The 18,627-nt window shown below is 40.0% G+C and overlaps 1 protein-coding gene across 1 annotated transcript in view; it reads right to left on the bottom strand.

Annotated features, from left to right (window-relative positions):
• Positions 1-262: 262 nt before the first annotated feature.
• Positions 263-18,627, bottom strand: part of HSA32 (Aldolase-type TIM barrel family protein) — a 106,409-nt gene continuing 88,044 nt past the window's right edge. The window contains exon 5 of the mRNA XM_089379704.1: positions 263-691. Within this exon, the coding sequence (XP_089235830.1) occupies positions 572-691 (120 nt within the window). The 3' untranslated portion in view covers positions 263-571. The remainder of the gene's footprint in view (positions 692-18,627) is intronic.

Here is an 18,627-nt window from a genome sequence, read left to right on the forward strand (position 1 = left end):
TACCATTTTGATTTTGGGCCTCGCCCAAATTACTTCAATAAGTACATAAAAGAATTTAAAGAATTTATGTGCAGCATCCTGTAACCAACCTGCAAAGATAGGATAGAAAAGCATGACAGGCTAAAACAATCTACCAGCACCACCAAGTGATCAGAAAAGCATCTTGCTTACATATGTTAAGAAAGTGCAAGAGAAGAACAATCATAGGTAACGGAATTAAAACAATTTTTAAAGCTTATGAGCCAGATTGAAAACAATCATGTGAAAGCAAAAAAGAACAGATGACAGTGTCCTGCATATAAACTGCTGGAAAGCTTTACAAGGTTGGGCAATTAGATAATCCTAGCATACAAACAGCATGCTCTCACATTTTTTAATAAAACACGATATCATCGTTTAGAATCACAGTATATATAATTCTCGGCAAACATAACGTGTGTCAAAGGCATTGAAATGCCGAAAACAAACACTCCTTAACTGTGTGTGGTTTATATTATTATTTTTACCCTTTCCAGCATAATAAAATCCAGTAACTGTTCCATTGTTGTTCGTCCATTTCCAAGTATGTCTACTAAAATAGTGCTGGCCCGAGCCTGCGGCTACGAGATATAGAGCTTGGGTTCATACCAAGTGCCCCACTTCGAAAACACTCCAATTGCCCCACATGTGAAGGATCCACAAAGAGATTCACCTGCAAAAGAAATCTATGGCTTAATAAAAGGGAATTCTGATAACTTTATTTTACATTTCCAACCAAAATTAACAGTTTACCCAAAATTGAAAAAAAAACAAACAATTTTATTGATTTTGGCAGAAACCTACAAATAAAATTTCAGTTTTGTTGCGATAGAAAATTCACTGGCATTTAGCCAATAATAAGGAAACCAAATCAACCACAAACTGTCAAGGAAAATAAACAAGCCAACCCATAAATTCCAATTACAAGGCAATGGGGACGATTTTTAAGGCCTATTAAAGAGTATTAATGTAAATGATAAGCCATTATGGTGTCTAGCTGTTTGACGGTTCATTGAACGGTGTCGATGCAAATAATAAGCTATAAGTTGTTTGAAATTATGATATCATATACATGAATTATCAAATTGGCTCGTGGGAAAAATCTGTGGGCATACCGCCAATTAGCTGTGCTGCATTATATAAGGTAATTTAGAGGGTTCCGTTTTCATGGTGAAAAAGTGTGCTCCACTAAACCCTGGCAAATTAAACAAGCAGAGACAAGGACTAATTACAACTAAACACACAGAGACAACTGGATCAACCCTTTCAGAGATAAACATGTGATGCACATGTTACAATGTCCCCTGAAGCATTTGAAACGTGTGTAGATGTGGGGGGTGGGGGACACTCACGATGATGGCAGTGGCGAATGTAACCACAAGGTCTGCTATCTTCCATACTTTGTCAGCTAGGGTGTCAAGTAGAGTGATGATGGCAGTGGTGAATGTAACCACAAGGTCTGCTATTTTCCATAGTGTGTCGGCTATGGTGTCAAGTAGAGTGTCCCTTTGTGTGAATTGTTTATTCTTCTATGTTTTGAGAGGTTGTTGAATCTAGTTGGATATGATAGTTTGTCTCCAACTAGTTTAACTGTCAAGTGCATGCATGGTTGAGGTAATCTCTCAATCAACCGTTGGTAACCTGGTATGATTTGTGTGGGGGTGAGGAGAGGAGGCGCAGGGGAAGGGCATTTACTCATGATCATCACAGTGGTGAATGTAACCACAAGGTCTGCTATTTTCCATAGTTTTTCAGCTGTTGTGTCAAGCAGAGCGTCTCTTTATGTGAGTTGTTTTCTTCTATGTTTTGAGATGTTGTTGGATTTAGTCGGATATGAGAGTTTCTCTCCAACTAGTTTAGCTCTCAAGTGCATGCATGGTTGAGATAATATCTCAACCAGTTGTTGGTAACCTGGTACAATTAGTGTGTACATCTTAAGGCAAACTTTGATGTACATATATGCACTATTACATTGTTCAATTTCACAATCAACACAGTTGCAGTGTGTCAAAATGATGTCTGCTTTCCTGTTTTTCGACTTCGTATTAATGCCCACACATACTGGACTCTCTCGCAAAAGGAATCTATGATCATGGGAGTTTTCAATATTTCTAATCCTCAATTGATGTAGGATTAGCGTATGTGTGAGTGGATTGTTTCTAACAGTAATTTTTATGGTACGAGTGGTTCCTATGGTGTGTTCGTGTTTCTGTTAGTGATTGATATGTCGTATCTCTGGTAGTTAGCTCAGCCATTGTTTGAGCATTAATGTAATGCCTGTGAGGTGACTGTGATGCCTGCATGGACTCAGGTGAAATTTTGGCTGTGTTTGTGATAGTGTAAGACAGTTGTCATGATGGGCATGGCCATTCATGAATGACACTGAGATTTCTTTGGTGATAAATCTGCTACATAATTCTTGATCATTATATATTTGGATCTTGCTCGTGCTTGATTCCAGTGTGCATGGTTGATAAATGTGCGTGCTTGTGGTGTCAAAGCACGAACCAGCAAGGCATGAGGATGGCGCTGCTAAAAAAAGAGCATGCAAGAAGCCCGTATGGAGGTGTGCACCTGCTATAGCTTAGTTCTTGCATGCTCGTGTAGAAGTGTGAACCTGCAATAGCTAGTAACTGTTTTGGTAAGTGTCTTCTGGCCTGCTTGCCTCAGAAATCAGGGTTGTGTGAGCTGCAGGGTTGCTCATGTTCGAGAAACAGATTGATGGCAAGCTAAAGCATGGTCCCTGCTCATGAGCAGCAATGGTGATCATTGGGAAAACATCTTGATTGTGTTCCCCTAGAGAATATCATGGTAGAAAATATTTTTTAAGAAAGAGAGATTGTTAGTTGTGGGCAGTTGTTTGAGGTTGTATGTGTTGAAAAGTGTAACTAGGTTCAGTCTTCATAATGGCATGTAATTGAGACTCTTGTAAATGATGTAATGAAGAAAAACAAAATTATTATTGTTAGCCTTGCTTCATGGGTTTCATGAGCAAGTGATTTTATTTTAGATGGCTCTCATTGAGAGCCTTAGGATTTGTCATTAAGGTCAAAGAATTAATGTCATGTATGAAGAGCTCTTCTTAAGCATGTGTAAAATGTATACAAGTCAATTAAGTGTTTAGAAAGCCCTCCACAGACAAGCACTTTCCTCTTCTCTTGATGTCAGCCTGCAGAATGAAATAATAACTCATGTCGGCTCAGCTGTATGGAGACAAATTTATACAAGATGTCATGTTGGCTTAATATATGGACCAACCACTATAAATAGGCACCTCGACCTATTCCCCATGGACAGAATTTCGGTCATATCTCTCTAAAGTTTTCAGTGGCAACAGAAGTTCGGATGTCTGAGAATTTCAGTGGCAATAGAAGTTCGATTCTCTGAAGCTTTTGCTGATGAAGTACAGTCAACAATTCGGTGACACCTCTTGTGAAAATTCAGTTATCCTGAATCCTACTGCAGAGATTGATAAAGTTCCTTCTATTTGTTAAATTAATCAACCAAATTATTTTGCAGTTTTCTACGGCAAATATCGAAACATATACACTGCAGCGTTCACAACTACAATATTGCGGAAAAAAATAAAAAACACTGGAAGAATAGATGCACGCACACAATAAACACTGTTATTTTTGGACCAATGTCCCCCAAAAAACCCAACTTGGAAATACCAATGCAGCAGCTGAGGCTTTTATTATTATACAGTAGTAAATCTGAGTACAAAACTATGAAAGCTCAAATCTAGCTTTCCATACAGAGAAAATGACTAACAGACGTCTAGTGAGAAAAATCTCACTTCCACCAGTGATCCGACACTGACCTTAGCTCAAGATGAGTTGCTCCTTGCTGCCTCTGCGTCACCCTACGCAGATTTGCGTCACCCAGCTCGGACCAGTGTCTCTCTCACTCTGCTGATCAACTGCTACTCTGAAACCTCGATCTTCCTAGCCTCAGGGCTCCTGCTCCGTCTCCTGCCACTGAATCTCGACTTCTCCTCAGCAAAATAAGGATCTCCCTTTGAAGCTTTACATTGTCTCTCTGCACTTGCGTCAACCTCTCTATGGAGTATGTTGTCTCTCTGCTATGCACTCACCAGACTGGAAAAACTTCCTTTCAGCCTTACTATCCCTGCCCCTCTTTCACTACTTCGAAACTACTGAATCATCTCCGGCAACACACAGCTACTGCTATGGAGTTCGATGTCTCAACAATATCGAATTCTTGGCGGCTCCAAGTGTGTTCTCCAACCCCCTTATAATCTCTCACTGAGGCTTCAACAGCAAAGATTAAAACATAATCGATGGCTAAGATTAACTAGAACTCGATCCATGTCTTCTTCTAGAAGATTACACCATGACTTAATTAATACCCTTTAATTAATCAATTTTCCTAAGTTTAGACTTAAGCACCATTAAAAAAAGATTAATTATTTTAATTAAGTCATCTCTAGGTGGAATTTCCATAAACGATTTCTGGGTTTTGGAGAATACATGTATTCTAGCCTCTCCACCAAATTTTGTGGCTAGAACACAACCGATGCTACAAAAATCAACACTCCCTCTTAGCGAGGAATGTGTTCTAGCACTGCAACCCACTGAAGCAACACCCTATCTTTGTACCACCTCTTGTTACGTTGCTAATGTTTGGCTACTGTTGCCCACCAACTACTGCACAACTCTAATAATCATTGCATCTGTGCTATTGTTGGTCCTGCTAAACTGCTGCCAACACGTTGGTCCTACTAAACTGTTGCCAACACTGCATATGCACTACAACTCCCTCTCCATCTGCTGTTGTTGCAACTGCAACAACTGCAACGGAAAAACATCCAAAATACTAAACCAACTGTGGTTAGTATGATACATCTGTCACCTAAGTCCTGACTGCTACTACACTCTGTGCTGTCACTAGAACCTCTGCATTGCAGCTGACTCTGCTCTGTGCCAACTGCACCACTGCCCAGTATCTGATTATGAGGTGGATCTCCTCAAGAATCATGCCCATCATGTAGCTCTCTGGGGCTACAAAACCAAATCACCCCACCTCTCTCCTGGAGGTATCTCGGTGATCATGGCAAACTCTTCCTCCAAATTGGAGGACAACCTATCCATCTCTACAAATGCATCCTTGTTGATCGTGCTTCTCCTCATTGTCCTTCTTTCTGAGAGGACATTGAGTGTTGTAATGTCCAAGCTCACCACACCTAAAGCACTTGACCTTCGAAACATCCTTCTTCCTCCTGCGCTGCTCTTGCTGGCCCTTTGATGCGAGGGCCACATCTTCCTCTTCCTTTCCTTGCTTCATCCCACTACTACTGCTAACACTGATGGTGCTCTTCACCGAATCTCGCCTCATCTCCTCCTACTGTAGATCATGTTGGAAATACTGAGAGGGCGGGTGAATCAATATTTCTTTTTCAATTGTTATTTTACCAGTTAAATCATTTATATTCAAAACACAAGATGAACAACAAGAATAAATGCTTTTATTAATATAATCTTTACAATAAAATAGATACAATATATATATATAATTCCAATCTGTTGCCAAGCACCAACTTGGACTTTTGTGAAGCCCCAACCTCCAGAGCACCAACTCTGTTTGTCAAGGCACCAACCTTGGACTTAGGAGCACCAACTCCTAAGACACCAATCCTTCCAATTCTTAGGCACCAACTTCAAGGACACCAATCTTTCCAGTTTTCAAGGCACCAACCCTAAGGACACCAATCCTTCCAACTTTTGAGGCACCAACCCCAAGGGCTCCGACCCAATCTTGTCAAGGCTTGTTTGATAGTAATGTTCTACTCTCAGAACTCTTCTTTATTGAGTTCTGTCTGTTTACAGCTTCACTGTAGTCTCCATGCTACAGCATCAATGGCAACCAGTGTTCTTATGAAGGAGTCTTTACAACTCTTCATATTGTCCACACAGAGTCTGCAATAGCCATCATAATCTCTGATAATGTCTCCACACAGCTTTAGTGAGTCTACTATTAGTTGCACTAAGCTCTGCACAAGAATCAATTTTCTATTCAAGCATCTATTCTAACTATCACAGTAAATGCTTCGACATGACTGCTTCTCTGCTGGCTACTTCTCCCTTCAAACAATGTCAGATAAAACTTTATTTATTACATCACAGAATTTTTCTTCAGACTGCATTGTGTACCTAATTAATTCATCACAGGTCTGAGTCTTTCACAGGGTAACACGATCAACAGAGGTGCTCGTCCTTCGAATGCCTCCTATCCTATTGGACCTTCGGCCCTTTTTCTGTTCTGCTGGACCTACGGCTGCCTCTATTTCTTCCAGTTTTTCAACAACAATAGCATAAAGGCCTCTGTTTTCTTATACTGATGCGCCTAACCTTTGGCTTCCCTTTCGCTTGCTTGAACTTCTGCTTCCTCAGTGCTTGCTCGACCTTTTGACCTCCTCCTTTGATTGCTTGATCTTCGGCTTCCCGATCTCTGGCTTCCTCTGTCTCTTCGTGTTCACCAACGCTCATTGGACACGTTCAGGAGGAAAAGCGGTCGAAATACAAAGAAATGTTGCTTATTAAAAAATATCAGAGAGGATCTTTTCCTTTAATAATATTCATACATTAGACTTCATTGTTTATGGAGGATTTCATTGGAGAGACAGTGCCAACAAGGAGGCCCCACATGCCACGTCACAATCATAATCGCAATCGTAATCGTTCAGGCCCACTAAACTATTGAAAACCTTAATTTATGCTTTTGGCCTTAAAAACCCCGAGCAACACATTTATCGGAATACACAGGAATACACGGAAAAACCCGACCGAACGCTTAAGGCCGGACTTCAAATACATTAAGCGCACATCTATAGCTTCATCGGGTTCGCTTCTCCACAACTTTATCGCAATCGACAGTTTTGCACACAACATGGCCAATTCCCCTTCTGCTAACGGGACAGATGCGACATTCAATGAACTGTTTTTAATGAATCCATCAGGTCCATATATATATATATATATATATATATATATATCACAGTCAGCGCTTTATAAAGTGGCAAGGCTTTACAATATATGTGATATGCGACGGATGCAATAATATGTTCAATCATATTGCAATGGTGTCGAGTCCGCGTTATTATCGCAATCGCAGTTTTAACGTGACACGGGCTTTAAACTCTGCAATACATAACTCCCGACATGACGGACGTGATATATCATTTGGGCACGATATAATAGGACCATCAAGTCCACAACTGTGTATCGCAATCGACTGTTTCCATGTGGCATCCCGTTAAGACTTATGATATGATAATTCCGATGAGGCGAACGTGATATGATATTAAACAGTTGTTAATACATCTGTCGGGTCCATAGCATATCGCATTCGACAGTTTTCACTTTAATTCTATTATAACCCTCGTATAATGGGAATATACACAAACACACAGGAACTTGCATTTTCCACTTTTCCATAGCCTTGGCGCATTTATCAATGCTTACCTTTTTTCGGATAAATCCTCCACCGTAGATCCTACCATCCCATCCGACGGTTGATATTACACCCGACCAACAAAGCTACTCAGTGATCCTGCACCATAGATCAAAACCGCATTTGATCCAACGCTCGACAACGATATCGAGTGAGCTACATGCACGAGGATTACCTAGCCGATAAGGCGGTTTCCTCTCTCCTTCTCTTGCCACGCGTCGGTCGATGAATGGTATCGGGTGATCAGCCCTAAATACCACTTACAGCCTTGAGTCCGCCCGAAAACCGCTGCCACTGTTACAAACCCGCCAGTTAGTTATTGAACGCGGATACGATGTCATATTAAGGATTGTTGCTATAACCTGTTCGGGTCCATGTTATTATATCACATCTATATATATATATACTCCTCTGCTCTTTGTACTCCTCCGTTATACTCTTGGCATATGCGATACTCCCGATAGTTCTTCCTTTGGCTTCCAATAGCTCTACTCCTCCGCTCTTACACTTACTTGGCTTTCCTGTGGCTTCCGATACCGCTCCACTACCTCTTCTCTGCTTTGATAGCTCTGCTCTGTTATTCCTCTGATATCACATGATATGGCTCCTCTGTTAACTGCTCTTCCGTTGGCTTCTCCTCCTAATGCGTGTTCCTCTTCTGATTCTTAGTTCTTGCCTTTTTCCATTGTGTGTTCCTCTTTGCTTCTTCTGTTGAACTTCTTCCTCTAGCTTTTCTTTGGTTGTTCTTGTTTCTTCATGGATCTGCTTCTCCTTCTCCTTGGCCTCACATCATTGTTTACTCATCCAGAATATTGCCATATTGACATCAATGACAATCTAGGTCAACAATCTCCCCCTTTGTTATTGATGGCAATATTCTTCCTCTCTCCCCCTTTGACATCAATGGCAAAGGAGTGCTCAAGGACTCCCCCTGTCGAACTGCTACTCTTCTTCATGAATAGTAGATCTTCATGGGTCTGTTACTCCCCCTGTCATAGTGCTCTTCTTTTTACTCAAGATAGAAGGATTGCTGCAACTAGCACATTATCCCCTCTTCATGTCTCAAAACTACTTTATCATGGCTTCAACAATGCTTAAAGATGCTCCACTTCAATGCTTTCAAACAGATTGCAAATAGCCACACACCAAGTGTCCAAGTCCAAGTTTTTATGCTTCAATCCATATTTTGTTGTCTCCACAGTCAGAATTAAGGGGCCTTCATAGTCCGATCAAGAAAATGCCACTAAAATTGTCTTTCTTGTTGTCTCTCTTTAGATCAGAGTTCCTTTGTATTTCTGTGCTTCTCCTTAAGTTACTGAGCTATATTCCACTGCACAACATTCTCCTTTCTATAGTCTTTTTGATGAGCCATCTTTTCCTTGTGTTCTTGTAAAGGTTTCTGCAAGTTATCTCCACTAGTTGATTTTTATATCCAATCTATGACAGTCTTTCAAATTCTTTTTGTTGATTTCCATCTTTTTGCAATGCTTCAGTTTTGGTTAGACGCTGCCAACTGCTCTTGCTTCATGCTCCATTTTAGATGTATCTATTTGTTGAAGATTGCCTCTATTTGTGTCCATAATTTACCTGTTCTCACATCAAATCCTTGAGTCGAAACATTTAACATCTGTAATATCAACAACATAGTTATTTGCCCTATTTCTCTAGCATTGGATGGCCTTCTCTGCTACTCCAATTTCTGCTTAGTGATCAAGTGGAAAGCATCTTTTACAACAGCCCAAAGAACGGTTACGGGATCTTGTTCTTCAATGGAGTACTCCTGAGAAATGATATTTATCAAAGAATGATTGTTAAAATAGATCAACAAGGATTTTATAAGGACCATTTCACGAATAGCTTCTGCAATAATGATCAAGACTCACAGGCTCCCCCTAACTGTATGCATTATCTCTTTTGGCAAAGTCGTCCCATCAAATGCTTAGATTGTCAAAAATCAGGCCAATAACATGTGTTGTTGGCTGGAGAGTTCAAAAGACTTTCGGATTGTATTTCCTTCCTTCTCCATACTTGTGTAACTTTCTTCTTTTGCAGGGTTCTAGCTTGTGTAAAGGCCCAAGTTACAATCACGTGCCATATGACCAATGTTATGACACTTGAAGCATTCTACATTGTTCATGAATAAGAATTCATAATTTCTTCTTGCAAAATTGTTCCTTGGAGATTGTTGGGGACCATAATATCTGTCTTTATGATATGGTTGGGGACCATAACATCTATCTTTATGATATGCTTTACAATCTTTTGCCATGTGACCAAAGTTTGTACAAGAATAACAATAACCAAGAAATAAACTTTGGTACCTGGGAGATGGAGATTTCCTTGATGTACTTCTAAAGTCTTTCTGTCTTGAGATCCTTTGATGATAACCATTGCTTCTAGCATCCTTGACATTATCTATATTTCTTCTTGGAGCAAGATTTCTTCCATTGCTGCCTTGATTTTTCTCCTTGCCTTTGCTGGAACTGGGAGCATCACCATTTCTTTCTGGCTTCTTCACATCCTTTTTGTTTGAAGCATTATCATTCTTGTTTGAGGGTTCACCTACATACCCGAGACCTAATTTATCAAATGGGCATCTTTGATGGCTAAGCATGACATCCAAGGCTTGAGGGCTCTTCAAGGTTTTGTTCATCCCTTCAACCTTTTTCCTGAGGAAGACAATCTCTTCTTCCAATCTTTCACACTCATATTTCTTCTTAGCAAGTTGATTCTTAGTTTCTTCCTTGATATGAGCAGCTTCATTTGCTTCTATTTTAAGGGAGACAATATCTGACTTCATTTTGAAGATTCTTTATTTTCCTTTGCTACACTGCTCTCCATTTCTTCCTTGATCCTTGTAGCTTTACATGTTTCGGCCTTGAGAATTTTGATGCTAGATTTTAATTTGAAGATTTCTTCATCCTTTGCTTTTAGTTGACATATCATGGTGTTTCTCTCCTTTTCTGCTTCATCGACCTGTTCTTCTATGATTGCTAATGATTCCATTGTCTTCTCAACTCCTTGTGCTAACTTTCTTGCTTCTTGTAGTTGACTTGAAAAGGTATCTTCCCGTTTCTTTGTTTTATCCAATAGATTTGTCATGGATAGGACTTCTTCATGACGCTTTCTTTTGTTTTGATAAAATTCCTTCTTAAGCTTCGCAAGCTCTTCATCCCTTTCTTGTATTTGAAGCTAGACAAGGCCAACTTTTTCCCTTGTTTGGTCTTGGTCGCCAACTAGTGCTTTCTTCTTAAGTTTCTTGTTTTCCTTTTTCAAATTGATAATTTCTTCCATGGCAGCTGTAAGTTGAGCGAGGAGATCTACGAAATCTTTTTCATTCTCTTCATCTTCGAGGTCTTCTTTAGCCTTGATGTCATCATTCTCATTTTTAGCTTCTATGATGGGTTCTGGATTTTCTTCTTGATTTCCATCATCTTCTTGACTGATGGTCATGGTCAATGCTCCTTTTGAGTGAAGGTCATGAAGTTTGTCCCATATACCCTTTGCTGACGAACATTTTCCTAAATTGTTCTTTATAAAATCAGGTAGCCCATTCAAGATTGCCTTCATTGCTTTTTTCATTGTACTCCTTGGATTCTCCATCCATCATGCTATAAACAATTACTGATTTCCAAATCTCAATGCCTTGAGTCTTTAAGAAATTCCTCATTCTTGCTTCCCATATATTAAAGTTTCCATTGAACCATGGAGCCTCCTCAAATTGATTGTCTTCTATTTTAGTAGTAGAGGGAAACACATCCTTAGGAGGATTGGAGACTTTCTTCCTTGACTTCGCCATTTGTGTTCTAAAGATCAACCTTCAAGTTGTTAGGCTTTGAATGAAGATACTCGCTCTGATACCAATTGTTGGAAATCCTGAGGGGGGGTGAATCAGTATTTCTTTTTCAATTGTTATTTTACCAGTTAAAACATTTATATTCAGAACACAAGATGAACAACAAAAATAAATGCTTTTATTAATATAATCTTTACAATAAAATAAATACAATATATATAATTCCAATCTGTTGCCAAGCACCAACTTGGACTTTTGTGAGGCCCCAACCTCCAAAGCACCAACTCTATTTTGTCAAGGCACCAACCTTGGACTTAGGAGCACCAACTCCCAAGACACCAATCCTTCCAATTTTGAGGCACCAACTTCAAGGACACCAATCCTTCCAGTTTCTGAGGCACCAACCCCAAGGACACCAATCCTTCCAACTTCTGAGGCACCAACCCCAAGGGCTCCGACCCAATCTTGTCAAGGCTTGTTTGATAGTAATGTTCTGCTCTCACTGTAGTCTCCATGCTACAGCGTCAATGGCAACCAATCTTCTTATGTAGGAGTCTTTACAACTCTTCATACTGTCCACACAGAGTCTGCAATAGCCATCATGGTCTTTGATAATGTCTCCACACAGCTTTAGTGAGTCTACTATTAGCTACACTAAGCTCTGCACAAGAACCAACTTTCTGTTCAAGCATTTGTTCTAATTGTCACAGTAAATGCTTCAGCATGACTGCTTCTCTGCTAGCTACTTATCCCTTTAAACAATGTCAAATAAAACTTTATTTATTACATCACAGAATTGTTCTTCAGGCTACATTATGTCCCTGATTAATTCATCACAGGTCTGAGCCTTTCACAGGGTAACATGATCAACAGAGATGCTCGTCCTTCGAATTCCTCCTGTCCTGTTGGACCTTCGGCCCTTTTTATGTTCTGCTAGACCTACAACTGCCCCTGTTTCTTCCAGTTTTTCAACAACAACAGCATAAAGGCAATTCTTTGTTTTCTTATACTAATGCGCCTGACCTTTGCCTTCCCTTTTGCTCGCTTGAACTTCCGCTTCCTCTGTGCTTGCTCGACCTTTTGGCTTCCTCCTTTGATTGCTTGATCTTCGACTTCCCGATCTCTGGCTTCCTCTGTCTCTTCGTGTTCACCAACGCTCATTGGACACGTTCAGGAGGAAGAGCAGTCAAAATACAAAGAAATGTTGCCTATTAAAAAATATCAGAGAGGTCCTTTTCCTTTAATAATATTCATACATTAGTCTTCATTGTTTACAGAGGATTTCATTGGAGAAACAGTACCAACAGAGAGGCCCCACATGCCACGACACAATCGCAATCGCAATCGTTCAGGCCCACTAAACTATCGAAAACGTTAATTTATGCTTTTGGCCTTAAAAACCTCGGGCAGCTCATTTATCGGAATACACAGGAATACACAGAAAAACCCGACCGAACACTTTAAGGTCAGACTTCAAATTCATTACGCCCGCATCTATAACTTCATCGGGTCCGCTTCTCCACAACTTTATCACAATCGGCAGTTTGCACACAACATGGTCAATTCCCCTCCTGCCGACAAGACGAATGCAACATTCAATGAACTATTTTAATGAATCCATTGGGTCCATATATATATCGCAGTCGGCGCTTTATAGAGTGGCGAGGCTTTACAATATATGCGATATGCGACGAATGCGATAATATGTTCAATCATATTGCAATAGTGTAGTCGGGTCCGTGTTATTATCGCAATCGCAGTTTTAACGTGACACGAGCTTTAAACTCTACGATACATAACTCCCGACATGACGGACGCGATATATCATTAGGGTGCGATATAATAGGACCCGATGGTCCGCAACTATATATCGCAATCCGCTATTTCAATGTGGCATCCCGCTAAGACTTATGATATGATAATTCCGATGAGGCGGATGTGATATGATATTAAACGATTGTTAATACATCCGTCGAGTCCATAACATATCGCATTCGGCAGTTTTCCCTTTAATTCTATTATAACCCTCGTATAATGGGAATATACACAAACACACGAGAACTTTCATTTTCCGCTTTTCCATAGCCTTGGCGCGTTTATCAATGCTTACCTTTTTCCGAATCAATCCTCCACCGTAGATCCTACCATCCCATCTGACGGTTGATATTACACCCGACCAACAAAGCTACTCGGTGATCTTGCACCATAGATCAAAACCGCATTTGATCCAACACTCGACAACAATATCGGGTGAGCTACATGCACGAGGATTACCCGCCCGATAAGGCAGTTTCCTCTCTCCTTCTCCTGCCACGCGTCGGTCGATGAATGGTATCGAGTGATCAGCCCTAAATACCACTTACAGCCTTGAGTCTGCCCGAAAACCGCTGCCACTGTTACAAACCCGCCAGTTAGCTGTTGAACGCGGATACGATGTCATATTAAGGATTGTTGCTATAACCTGTTCGGGTCCATGTTATTATATCGCATCTATATATATATATATATATATATATATATATATATATATATATATATATATATACATACTCCTCCGCTCTTTGTACTCCTCCGTTATACTCTTCGCATATGCGATACTCCTGATAGTTCTTCCTTTGGCTTCCGATACCGCTCCACTACCTTCTCTGCTTTGATAGCTCTCCTTTGTTATTCCTCTGCTATTGCATGATATGGCTCCTCTGTTAACTGCTCTTCCGCTGGCTTCTCCTCCTGATGTGTGTTCCTCTTTTGATTCTTAGTTCTTGCCTTTTTTTCCACTATGTGTTCCTCTTTGCTTCTTCTGTTGAACTTCTTCCTCTGGCTATTCTTTGGCTGCTCCAGTTTCTTCATGGATCTACTTCTTCTCCTTGGCCTCACATCATTGTTTACTCATCCAAAATATTGCCATATTGACATCAATGATAATGTAGGTCAACAGATCAGCCCACATACGATCCCAATATGGCAACTTTTCTCTGCCCAGTATACTCTGGACGAAAACTTGTCATTCTTCAAAAACATTGTTCAAAGCTAATCGCACCAATTCTGTAGGTTGGGGCATTCACCCTATTGAAGACAAATGGTCCCGGACATCTTGAAGCCTAGTAAGGAAGGCATCTAACTCCCCTTTCTACATCCTCGTGCATCTCAGCTTCTCAAGATACATCTTTCGTTGCTCGGAAGATCCTTCGTACAGCGTAGCAAGTGCCTCCCACACCTATCGGGCAGTATTTTTGCCAGCTATGTGAGGTACCACGTGATCTTGAACTCTATCAAGGATTAGCCTCGAAGAAGAATGAGAAATCAATGATCCAAAAGAAAACTCCTCATGTCGTTGCTCAAAATAGTGGGAATAGGACCATTCTATATAAACCTCAGTGGTCGCTACATATAAATATCTTCTTGAATATCTCTGTGGATAAAAGCACTTTTTACATTCATCTAACAAACCTTCCAATTAAGTAAAGCAGTAATAGATAGAATCATCTGAATGGAATCCATAAGAGCAACTGGAGCAAAAGTCTCTGAATAGTCAATGCCTTCTTTTTTGGAAAAACCTTTAGTAATAAGATTTTGCTTTTTTTTTACTTAGTTTTAGACACCCATTTGCAACCAACCAGATTTTAACCCTTGGGTAAGGGGACCTAGATCCAAAGTCCTATTTTTCATTAGAAAGCCTATTTGTCTTTGCCATCTCCTTTGTGTACTTCTTAAGTGGATCTGCATCAACGGGTACAGCTACCACACTATTGACATAAGATCATGCTCATCTAGAAGGCAGGAAATTCTAGCCTTTTAGATTATATAGTTGGAGGCTCCGTCCAACCAATCTTGATCTCTCAACCCAGCTGATGCCATCTCTCAGAAAAACGTCAAACTTCTTCCTCTTCTCCTCTACACAGTTGATGCCCAGCTATTCGCACTCCCTTCTAGAGTGAGAAATCTTGCACACAACTACTACTGCTCTACTAGGAAAATTCGAACTTCTTGGCAGAAGTCCACTGAGGAAGGAATTCCCTTAATGTCTGCTGCTCTTTCCTTCTGACGCTATTTCCGGCAACTGCTGTAAAATGACTACGTTCCAGCTAAAGGTCTGCTATGCATGGAAACTGTTGTGTTTTTCCCTCTGCCTCTGCGAATCTTTGATCCAGAAAATTTACTCGTTGTCGACTCACTCAAAGTAACTTTCCTTGAAAATTAGCCCTCCTAGCCAATGGACTGCATAGCCTCTCTAGGGTTTCAAAATGTTGCCTACAAGGTGATTTCGAGCTCCCTCTTTCGCCTGCAACTGAGCTATTCTCTGCTTTACCTGTGCTCCGATACCATGTGAAAATTCAGTGATCCTGAACCCTACTACAACAACTGATAATGTTCCTTCTATTTGTTAAATTAATCAACCAAATATTTGCAGTTTTCTACTTGAAATAGAAAAACATATACACTTCAACCTTCACAAATACAATATTACGGAAGAAATAAAAAAACATTGGAAGAATAGATGCACACACACAATAAACACAGTTATTTTTGGACCAATGTCCCCGGAAAAACCCAACTTGGGAATACCGGAGCAGCAGCTGACGGTTTTATTATTATGCAATATTAAATCTGAGTACAAATCTATGGAAGCTTAAATCTAGCTTTCCATATAGAGAAAATGACCGACAGACGTCTAGTGAAAAAAATCTAACTTCCATCGGTGATCCGACACTGACCTTCGCTCAAGATGAGTTTCTCCTTACTGCCTTTACATTGCCTTTGTGTCACCCTACACAGATCTACCTCACCCAGCTTGGACCAGCGTCTCTCACTCTGTTGATCAGTTGCTGCTTTGGAACCTCAATCTTCCTAGCCTCAGGGCTCCCACTCGAGCTCCTGCCACTGAATCTCGACTTCTCCTCAGCAAAATACGGATCTTCCTTTGAAGCTTTGCATTGTCTCTCTGCACTACGTCAGCCTCTCTGTGGAGTACGTTGTCTCTCTGTTATGCACTCACCAGACTAGAAAAACTTCCTTCCAGCATTACTATCCCTGTCCCTCTCTCACTGCTTCGAAACTACTGAATCACCTCCAGCAACACACAATTGCTACTCTGGAGTTCGATTTCCCAACAATATCGAATTCCTGGTGGCTCCAAGTGTGTTCTCCAACCCCCGTCGAATTTCTTCTTATAATCTCTCATTGAGGCTTCAACGGCCAAGATTAAAACATAATCAATGACTAAGATTAACTAGAACTCGATCCATGTCTTTTTCTAGAAGATTTCACCATGACTTAATTAATACCCTTTAATTAATCAGTTTTCCTAAGTTTAGACTTAGGCACCATTAAAAAAAGATTAATTATTTTAATTAAGTCATCTCTAGGTGGAATTTCCAGAAACAATTTCTGGGTTTTGGAGATCAGGCAAGCAATGTTACTTTTGGCAATGATGCTCCAAGCAAGATCATGGACAAAGGCACAGTTAGCTTGGTAAATGGAAGAGGCAAGGCTCAAAATGTTCTTTTTGTAGATGGACTCAAGCACAACTTGTTGAGTGTGAGTCAAATGTGTGACCAAGGGTATGATGTCACCTTTCACTCCAAATGATGTGAAATAAAAACATCAAACATAGGGAAAGTAGTAGCAAAGGCTACAAGAACACCAAGTAATGTATACATACTAAATAAAGAAAATAAGCAATGTTGTTTGGGGAAGCTTGATGAGACATGGTTATGGCACAAAAGGTTGGGACACTTCAACTTTGATCATATAGTGAAGCTCGATAAAAAGGAAGCTATAGGACTTGCCAAAAATTTCAAAGCCGAGAAATACAGTTTGTAAATAATGCCAAATTGGCAAGAAAGTCAGAGTGCCCTTCAAGACCAAAGAAAACTCATCAACTAGTTGATATAGACTTATGTGGACCTTCAAGACCTGAATCCCACATGGTGAGCCATATTTTATGTTGATTATTGATGATTATACTAGATTGACTTGGGTTGCATTTTTAAAGGAGTTTGAGAAATTTAAAGTCTTCAAAGCTCTAGTTGAAAACCAAATATATTGTAAATTAAAGTGACTAAAGTCAAACAAGGGTGGGTAGTTTACTTCAAATGAGTTTGATAATTTTCTTGAAAAACATGGCATAAGAAGACAATTCACAATTGCAAACACTCCACAACAAAATGGTGTGGCTGAGAGGCAAAATAGATCAATGCAGCAAATGGCTAGAGCTATGTTGGATGAGAGAAATCTTCCAAATATTTTTTGGGATGAAGTTGTTCATATAGCAGTCCATATTTTAAATAAAGCACGCCTCATGCCTAATAGTGACAAGGCTCCCTACGAATTGTGGCATGGAAAGCCAGCCTCAAAGCATTTCAAAGTCTTTGGCAGCAATTGTTACATTAAAAATAGAGATGACAATCTTGGTAAGTTTGATGCAAGAGCTAATTAAGGGATTTTTTTAAGATATTCAACTAATAAGAGCAAAGGCTACAAATGTTAGAATAAACAACTATGAAAAATAGTAGAAAGCATTGATGTAAGAGTGGATGAGGATTTACCTCTCAAAACAAAGCAGCCAAGATATATCAGCCCACCTAATCAGATCAGCAATGATTATGAAGATAAACAGCATGAAGAATCAGGAGAAGAAGAAGAAGAAGAGGCAACAAGCACTCATCCAAAGACCCCTTCAAGGTATGTATAAAAACATCACCCTACAAATCAGATTGTTGGTAATAAGAAAGCAGGAGTTCAAACTAGAACAAAACTAATAAATAGCTCCAGTCAAGCACATATTGCTATGTTGTCCATGATTGAGCCCAAAGATTTTTCTCAGGCAAGTCAAGATAAGGATTGGATAAAATCCATGACTAGGTCCCGTAGTTGTGGTCCAACAGTTGGGTGGGGAGGTTTGGTCCCACAGGTCTCGTGGTCCAATCCTAGGTAGGGCTAGGTTTCGTCCCACAGGTCTCATGGTCCAATCCCAGGTAGGGCTATGTATGCCTGAGATTTGCTCCAGGTGTGAATTCTTCAGTTGAAAAAAAAAAAGCATTGGATAAAAGCCATGACTAAGAAGTTAGATCAAATTGAGAAAAAATCAGACTTGGGAATTAGTTCCAAGGCCATTAAATAAAAATGTCATTCTCACAAAACAGGTCTTTAGGAACAAATTAGATGAGGATGGACAAGTTGTGAGAAATAAGGTCAAGTTAGTATGCAAAGACTATGCTCGAGTTGAAGGAATAGATTTTGAAAAAACTTTTCCCCTGTAGCAAGAGTAGAGGCAATCAACATGTTTTTAGCATTTTCCTATCACAAAAATTTTGAAGTATATCAAATGGATGTAAAAT

Source organism: Pinus tabuliformis, chromosome J (genome assembly GCF_031772625.1).
Source record: "Pinus tabuliformis cultivar Carrire ecotype Pingquan chromosome J, CPIR1, whole genome shotgun sequence".
In the NCBI taxonomy this organism is placed as follows: Eukaryota; Viridiplantae; Streptophyta; class Pinopsida; order Pinales; family Pinaceae; genus Pinus; species Pinus tabuliformis.